Here is a 9348-nt window from a genome sequence, read left to right as displayed (position 1 = left end):
TAAATACTTCATATATAAAGTATGGAAAAATTAGCGTATAGTAGTGGGAAACACGGGATAGGTGGTGCGGGACATAAGTACTTGTTGCATCTCAGTGGTTTCCTATAGTGGTAACTGTCAGTCTGTGACTAAAATGTAATAATTGCAACTGTCTGAATCAGATCTAGAATGCCCTTTTATGTTATGACCAACTTATACACTTACCAGTCTGATATAATTACTTGACACCTATGTAAGGATTAATGACTTGTGTGTTTATGGTATTTTTATTCTAGTTTTGAGTCTGGAAGCTGACCAGAATGTGTTTGAATTCATACAGAAATAATGTTGATATTTGGAACCCATGTCGAACTTCTATGAAGAAAGGACAACGATGATTGCAGCCAGGGATTTGCAGGAATTTGTTCCTTTTGGTCGAGACCACTGCAAGCACCACCCTAATGCTTTGAACCTTCAACTTTGCCAGCTGCAGCCAGCTTCTGAATTATGGTCTTCTAATGGTGCTGCTGGCTTTGTGGGATCCCTTCAGGAGGTTACAATCCACGAGAAACAGAAGGTTCCATTGAGTTTCCCATTGTGTTTTTGAAATGTAGAGTGATATAATCTACTTGTAATTTAAGGCTACTAAGATGCAACTGAGAGATCAGTGTGATGCCACTTCTAGGGTAGAGTTAAGGTGTGGTAATTTCAATAAATGTTGAAAATAATGACTTTATTACATTGTCATAGCGACTTATTTAGATACCCTCTATAACTTGTGGTTTTATTTATTTTCTATTTTTTAATTTTTTTGTTTGAGATGGAGTTTTGCTCTTTTTGCCCAGGCTGGAGTGCAGTGGTGCGATCTCGGCTCACCGCAACCTCTGCCTCCCGGGTTCAAGTGATTCTCCTGCCTCAGCCTCCCGAGTAGCTGGGATTACAGGCATGCACCACCACCCCTGCTAATTTTGTATTTTTAGTAGAGATGGGGTTTCTCCATGTTGGTCAGGCTGGTCTTGAACTCCGGACCTCAGGTGATCCACCCGCCTCGGCCTCCCAAAGTGCTGGGTTTACAGGCGTGAGCCACTGTGCTCGGCCAACTTGTGGTTTTATAATGTGAGTCAGGTTCAGTAGTATGATTGTTGTCCGTTTTAAACCTTTTTCTTTTCACTTAATATGTGGGGACCAGATTTCATGTTATTTAATGATTAAATGGTAGAGATTAGAAGTAGTCCCTGCTGCAGAAGATTTACATGTTTCTAAAGGAGAGAAGAAATGCCACAAAAGTAGGTAGAGTAATAGTTTTTTGTTTTTTTTTTTTCCTGAGATGGAGTTTCACTCTTGTTGCCCAGGCTGGAGTGCAATGGCACAATCTCAGCTCACCGCAACCTCTGCCTCCTGGATTCAAGCGATTCTACCGCCTCAGCCTCCCGAGTAGCTGAGATTACAGGCATGTGCCACCATGCCCAGTTAATTTTTTTTTTTTTTAGTAGAGGCGGGATTTCTCTATGTTGGTCAGGCTAGTCTCAAACTCCAGACCTCAGGTGATCCACCTGCCACGGCTTCCCAAAGTGCTGGGATTACAGGCGTGAGCCACCCACCACACCCGACGAGTAATAGTTCTTAAGTAGGGGAATGAGATGTTAAGTGTGTGTCAGAAAATGAATCCCTCCTGCCTTATTCCATTGTCATATCCCTTTGGGATACCAAAATCTCGGGGAGGGAAAGCCTATGTAGTTACAAATGGAAACTTCTCTTTCTTCCATTCATTTTGGTGGGTGGGACAAAGGAAAAGAAGGTGAATATATATGTGATTGCGAAGCAGGAAGTCTGCATTTGTGCGTAAACTCCCGGAGTGATTCCACGTGCACCTCACTGTCCTTTCCCTACCCTACCTCATATACTTAATATGTCCTTTTAGTCTCCCAAGCATGTGATTTGACTTTTGGAACTATAGAGAAGGTGTACTTTTTGTTCGTTTTTGTTTTTGGCAGAGGAATATAGAGGAATAATATAAAACATTCAATATAGAGAATTATTGCATAAATTCTTCATGTAATTCTGTAATGTAATGCATATATCCACATCCTCTGTTAATCAGTGTACCAAACTTTGTAGGAGTTGTGTTTGAATTGAGTCTTACTCCATGGGCAAATAAATTTTGTTCCAGATTTTTGAAGAACAAAAAAAGAGTGCTTGAATATGTCTTACATGTGTTAATTTTTAAGGAAAGCTGGCAGTTAAGGAAAGGAGTAAGTGAAATTGGAGGAGATGTGGACTATGATGAGGAACTCTATGTTGCTGGAAATATGGTGATATGGAGCAAAGGAAGTAAAAGCCAGGCATTGGCAGTTTATAAAGCATTTACAGTTGACAGTCCTGTTCAGCAGGTGAGTTGATTTGAATTTTAGCATTTGATTCACTATTTAATGCAATTAAAAAAAAGTTTTGTTTTAAAATTTAACAGAAATGATAAAACCAGCCTAATGATCTCAGCAGCTGGGTGTATGTTGTAACATGACATAATGTGATGTGAAGATAATCGCAGGAAAATAAAAATTTAATTTTATTTTATATATCATCACTTTTTTTACACTCTCCTTTGTCACTTTAATGGTAATCTTTAAACACTCTGTCCTTATGTAATTCAATTTGTTATTGCCAGCAAAAACCTATAAAACATTAAGAGTACAGAAATATTTTAACACATGATTACTATAATTGATTGCAAAGATTTGAATAAATAAAAATCATGGGATTCATAATGGTAGAGAGAAAGGAAAAAATCTGCTTTGCAACCATTGTAGTTGGCTGTTATAACTAACTGTTCTGAAAGTTGATAATGAAAGGGAAAGAATTAAGCATTTGCCATATTTTTTCAGGAAGACATGCAGTTCATCTCCATTTGATGAAGGAAAACTTGTACTTAGAGAAGAATGCCAGCTAATAAATGTAAAAGGAACTGTAGAATTAGAATATCACCATTTTGTAACCTCCAGTGCAATAATTGATTCCAACAAGGATTGTAAATGGATACTAACACGGTTGGTTGAAAGAATATTACCATGGCACCAACACATCACCCTGTGGATTACCTGGTAAATGTGAAGGAACAAATGTACCTCTACTTTGGAGTTATTTGTCAATCTCCACCTCAATCAAGTGATTGAGTTTAGCATAATTAGTAGTGGTATGAAGGAATATTATGTGCTTCTAGCTGTAATACAGAATGAAGTACGTGATGTCATCTAAGTTTTCTTCCCCAAAATATGAATATTTAGACCTAACTTCCTGTTTATAGGAAATATAGGCAATAGAGAATATTTTAAAATACCATGAGATAAGGAAATAGATAGCTAGGAATGGCTAAAGCTTTATTATTATTATTGTTATTTATTTATTTGTTTTTTGAGATGGAGTCTTGCTCTGGCACCCAGGCTGGAGTGCAGTGGCATGATCTCAGCTCACTGCAAGCTCTGCCTCCCAGGTTCATGCCATTCTCCCGCCTCACCCTCCCGAGTAGCTGGGACTACAGGTGCCCTCCACCACACCCGGCTAATTTTTTAAAAATATTTTTAGTAGAGCTGGGGTTTCACTGTGTTAGCCAGGATGGTCTCGATCTCCTGACCTTGTGATCTACCCACCCACCTCGGCCTCCCAAAGTGCTGGGATTACAGGCATGAGCCACCATGCTCAGCCAAGCTTGATAATTATTAAAACTGGCTGATGAGGATTCATTATCCTATTCTGTTTACTTTGTATTTATTTGAAATTTTCCATTATAAAAAGTTTGTAGTCTACATTCTGGTTTCTTTAAAAAAGTCACGGAGAAAGAAAAAAAGGTGGGGACTGTTCTACATTGAAAGAGACTAAAGAGACATCACCAAATGCAGTAATTTTTGATCCTTGTTAAATGAACTTTGATTGAGTCCTGGTTTTAGAAAACTAGCTAAAAAGATATTTTTGGGGAAAATTTGGGAAAGTTGAAAATTACTGGCCAGTAGCTGATGTTAGAGAAGTATTATTTTTTTCTTAGGGATGATGATTTTATGGTTTTATAGGAGAACATCTTTATTTTTAGAAAAGGCATGGTGAAGTATTTAGGGGTGAAATGTCATGATGTGTGTGCAATTTATTTTTAGACAGTCAGCATTCCCATTCCAAAAATCCCATATGTACACAAATGCACACATACAAACAAATATGGCAAAATTTTCATGATTGTTGGATTTAGGTGAAATATGTCTGCTGAATTATTTCAACTTTTCTTACTGAAAATTTTTATAACAAAAACTTGGAGGAAGAACTAATGCATTTATTGTAGATGAATTAGGGTTGACAAGAGGTTTTAGAGGCTTTGACTGATGTTAAGGTTCATTTTTGTAAATGCTGAAATCTTTGTATCTGGACACTGCTTCCTCCCACTCCTCCCACCTACTATTAACTATTTCCTGATGAGTACTGTATTCTAACTATTTATTGGAAAGGATAAACTGAATCATTATTCCAACATTGGAGGGCATATGTGAAAGCATTTGTGTCCTGGAGTGTTGAAGCCAGTGATCTTTTTGATGGTAATTTTTTTCCCATATAATTCATATAGTTAGTATAGATGTGAAAAGTGCATTTGATGATATCCAAGTAGTTCTTTGCTTCTATATCTTCATCTTAATTTCTCCAAGAACAGTTGCCTGTTTACTAGATTCCATGGAAGTGCAGTTAGATACATTATCTCCTTTATCTTAAGATCACTTGTAAGTGTAATTGTAAGATTTGGAATTTCAGTCTTTTGATCTGGAAAATATATTGTTACTTAATCTTCTTGCTAATATGGAGAAAGATAATTTTCTATTTTGTTTATGAAATAATATCAGGTATATGTGACTCAGATTTTATCTGTTCATTGTTTTACCTATCCTGCAAGTATTTTTTTTGGTTGTTCTTTTTATTTTTTCATTTATTCTTTTTGTTTTTTAATAGAGATGGGGGTCTCACTATGTTGTCCAGGCTGGTCTTGAACCCCTGGGCTCTAGTGATCCTCCTGGCTTGGCCTCCTAAAGTGCTGAGATTACAGGCGTGAGCCACTGTGCCTGGTCTTCTGCAAGTATTTAGTCTCACTCTGTTTCAGACGTTATGCTGGGGCTACAAAGGTGAATGTAGTTTCTGCCATTGAAGGACTCATAGCCTAGAAAGGAGAACAAACAGATCAACTGAAATGCTGTATTCTGAATGCTGTATAATAACTACCTGTGCACAGAGTGATGAGAGCCCAAAGGACTGAGTGCCAAAGGGAGGGTTTTTCAAAGAAGATGCTATTTGTGTTATAAAATGGTGGCAGAAGGGCATTCTAGGCAGAGGAAATCACAGCAAAAAGAATTATGGAAAAAGATGACTTTTTAAACTTCAGAATGGCTGTACACAAAGAGTGGGTGTGGAGAGATGCAAGTGGATGCTGGCAGTATACAGACCAAAGGGCCTTGTATATAAACCAAGGAATTTGGATTTTAAACTGTGTGCTGAAGGGAGCCTGCCAAGGATTTTAAAATGGAAGCGATCAATTTTGTGTTTTGAGAAGAGATTGCTTTGTTAGCAATATATATATAGGATTGACTGGAGAGGAGGGAGACTGTTGTCAGGGGCACTATTTTGTGACTGTTCAGGTAAAAGATTGGTGCCTTGGCAAAGAAGGGGTGATAAAGCAGAGGGAGATGTGGAAGGGGTTAATGATCTCTTAGATATCAGGGATAAAAGAGATGTTAAAATATTTACTTTTAGAGGCTGAGAGGATGGGATTTCATGAAAGGAAGTTGAGACTGTAATCGGTGCATTGTAGATTTTGGACATTTCAGGTTGGAGCACAGCTCTCATGCATGGTTTTCTTCATGAATTTTCATTTCTTAACCATTAAAATCTCCCACAACTCAGCAATAAAACAAACTACCCAATTAAAAAATTGGGCAGAAGGACTTAAATGGACATTTTTCTAAAGATGCACACATGGTCAATAAGCACATGAAAAGATGCTCAGCTTCGCTAATCATTAGGCAAATGCAAATTACAACCACAATGAGATACCACTTTACTAGGTTGGCTGTTATTAAAGAAACATAACAAGTGTTGGTGAGGATGTCCAGAAATTGGAACTCCTGTGCATTGCTGATGGGAATGTAACATAGCTGCTGTGGAAAAGTTTGGCGATTTCTCAAAAAGTTATACATGTAGCCAGGCATGGTGGTGCATGCCTGTACTCCCAGCTGTTCAGGAGACTGAGGCAGGGGGGTCACATGAACCCAGGAGTTCTAGGCTGCTGCGAGCTAGAATCATGCCTTGCATTGCAGTTTGGGTGACAGAGTGAGACCCCATCTCTTAAAAGAAAAGTTACACTTAGAATTACCATTATGATCCAGCAGTTCCAGTTCTAGGTATATGCACAATTGAATTGAGAGCAGGGACTCACAAATACTTGTATACCAGTGTTTTCAGCAGCATTATTTATGACAGTCAAAAGGTAGAAACAACCCATGTCCATTGACAGATGAATGGATAAACAAATGTGGTATATGCTAACAGTGGAATATTGTTTAGCTTTAAAAAGGGATAAAATTCTGATACATGCCATAACATGGATGAACCTTGAAAACATTATGTTAGGTGAAATAAAAGAGATATAAAAGGACAAATGTTGTACAGTTTCACTTACATGAGATACCTAGCACAGGCCTTTTCATAGGGAAAGTGGAATAGAGGTTACCAGAGCTCAGGGCATTGGGAAATAGGGAGTATTGTTTAATGGGCACGGAGTTTCTGTTTGAGATGAGGAAAAAGTTCTGGAAATGTGCAGTATTGTACAAGCTCACAAATTGTACTAAGCTCGTCAATTTAATGTTAATGCCACTGAATTGTCTACTTAAAAATTGTTAAAATGTTAATTTTCATATTGTGTATATTTGACCACAGTTTAAAAAAAACCACAAAATGCTGTTAAATAATAAGTGATTGCCAAGTATGTCAGTTAAAGTTTAATAGCTTTTCCTAGTTCATATTTTGTAAGATGGGCTTTTAAGAAAAGGAGGAGTTAGTTTTTCTAAATACTTTTTCAAAAGTCAGTCTAGAGAGAGTCTAAGAATAAGATCAATTGTTTAATCTAGAGATTATAAAGTTTGAATAATCTTTAGTTTTGTATAGGATATAGGGTTTAGTATGGTTTGAGCCACTATTTGAATTTTTGCTGCAAAGTTTCTATCTGGTAGATTTTTTGATTCTTGTCTTCTCTTTTTGTAAAATTTATTTTTTTAATTTAAAATTTTAATTCCTATGGATCTTTTCATAAAATTTAATTGTAAACATATTTTGTCTTTCCTTATCATATTTATCATTTATTACTCTAATTTATTTTTTCTTATTCTTTTTGTTCCCATGATTTACATGTTGAGCTGAGGAGGCAAAGTTATTATGTAGACGCTATTATTATTATTTAGATGCCATTAGTTAATAGATGATTATTTAGATATAATTTTCTTAGGTAAGCATTTTGTTTTGATTTTAGGCACTGTGGTGTGACTTCATTATATCACAGGATAAGTCTGAAAAGGCCTACAGTAAGTTTCTTTTTGAAATTTTATTTTTCTTATGATGATTCCAAATATTTATCTCATTGTATTTTTCATTCAAATGAAGTAGCCACTAGTAATAGTGGTTTACCATAAGCATCTTTATATTGTGCATTAAATAATTTGTGCTGTTAGGATTGAATTCCTTTGAGGGAAAAAACATATAAGTCTTGTTGTACCCTTTCTTTTCAGGTAGCAATGAAGTAGAAAAATGCATATGTATATTGCAAAGCTCATGTATTAACATGCATAGCATAGAAGGAAAGGATTACATAGCTTCATTACCATTTCAGGTAAACAAGTGTTTCAAATTTTGGGGGGGTTTTGTTGGAGAACATTTTTGAATTAATTGGTTTTAGAGGCATGTCTTATGTCTCATGTTTCGTAGTAGTCAAAAATGTTATTTTTACTCAAAATAACTAAATTTTGGCAGCTTTAGTGGCTTACCATTTTTCTGTACTTCACAAAAAAATAAGTTATTTAATGAAGTAAATTAGGAAGTCTTCTGTGGTATGTGTTTGTTGGTTTAAATGATATGTAAGAACTTTTGGTTATATTAAATAAGGCATATGAATAACACCAGTCTTTTTTTGTTACTCATCGTCTTTTTAATGCCTAGGGCTATTGTTAACACATTGTCATTTTGTTACTGATCCTGGCCAGTGGCAGGAATTTCACATTGAACAACTCCTCTTTATTAGATTTGATTTTATCTTAGAGTTGCTTATTTGTATTACTTTTTAAGAAAATACCGTATTTAATGATTATGTTACTTTGTAAAGCTATTACTAAATTGGAAAATAAAACATTCTGTAATGTTTCTTTAAAACATTTTATAAAGGGGTAGGTTCTCTTACTTCTATCTTTTCCCACCCTTTTACCTGAAAGGTTGCAAATGTTTGGCCCACTAAATATGGATTGTTGTTTGAACGAAGTGCTTCTTCACATGAAGTACCTCCAGGTTCACCCAGGTATTCATTTTATTCACTTCAGAATATTACTGCTTGGGATTTGTGTGTGTGTGTTGGTTCTGAGGTTTATCTAAAAGTTTGAGATGATGATAATTTTCATGCTGACAGCATAGATATATGCCATTTTCTCTCATCTCAGTACAAGTTGAGTATCCCTGATCCAAAAACCTGAAATTCTCCAAAATCTGCAACTTGTTGAGCTCCAGCATGACACTCAAAGGAAATGCTTATTGGAACATTTCAGGTTTTGGATTCTCGAATTAGGGTTGCTGTCATCAAAAAGATAATATGTCATGATCAAATGGGTTTTGTCTCAGGGATGCAGGGATGGTTTAACATACACAAGTCAATAAATGTGACACATCACATAAACAGAATTAAAAACCATATGATCATCTCAATAGATGCAGAAAAAAGCATTGGATAAAATTCAGCATCCCTTGATGATGAAAACAAACTAGGCATAGAAGGGACTTACCACAAATTAATAAAAGTCATATACAACAAACCCACAGCCAACATCATACTGAATGGGGAAAAGTTGAAAGCATTCCCCCTGAGAACTGGAAGAAGACTAAGATGCCTACTTTCACCACTTCTATTCAGCATAGTACTGGAAGTTCTGGCCAGAGCAATCAGGCAAGTGAAAGAAATAAAGGACATCCAGATTTGAAAAGAGGAAGTCATACTATCACTATTTGCTGATAATATGATTATATACCTAGCAAACCCTATAGACTCCTCCAAAAGACCCCTAGATTTGATAAATAAATTCAGTAAAGTCTCAG

At 36.1% G+C, this 9348-nt stretch overlaps 1 protein-coding gene across 1 annotated transcript in view; it reads left to right on the top strand.

Moving 5' to 3' along the window:
• Positions 1 to 204: 204 nt before the first annotated feature.
• Positions 205 to 9348, top strand: part of LOC103785893 (anaphase-promoting complex subunit 1-like) — a 79760-nt gene continuing 70616 nt past the window's right edge. Inside the window, 5 exon segments of the mRNA XM_063594811.1 lie at positions 205 to 556; positions 2208 to 2369; positions 7526 to 7577; positions 7782 to 7882; positions 8478 to 8560. Coding sequence (XP_063450881.1) covers positions 344 to 556; positions 2208 to 2369; positions 7526 to 7577; positions 7782 to 7882; positions 8478 to 8560 — 611 coding nt within the window. The 5' untranslated portion in view covers positions 205 to 343.

Source organism: Pan paniscus, chromosome 12, assembly GCF_029289425.2.
Source record: "Pan paniscus chromosome 12, NHGRI_mPanPan1-v2.0_pri, whole genome shotgun sequence".
Taxonomy (NCBI): Eukaryota; Metazoa; Chordata; class Mammalia; order Primates; family Hominidae; genus Pan; species Pan paniscus.
Note: the sequence above shows the minus strand (reverse complement) of the source record. Positions and strands in the feature narration are given on the sequence as shown.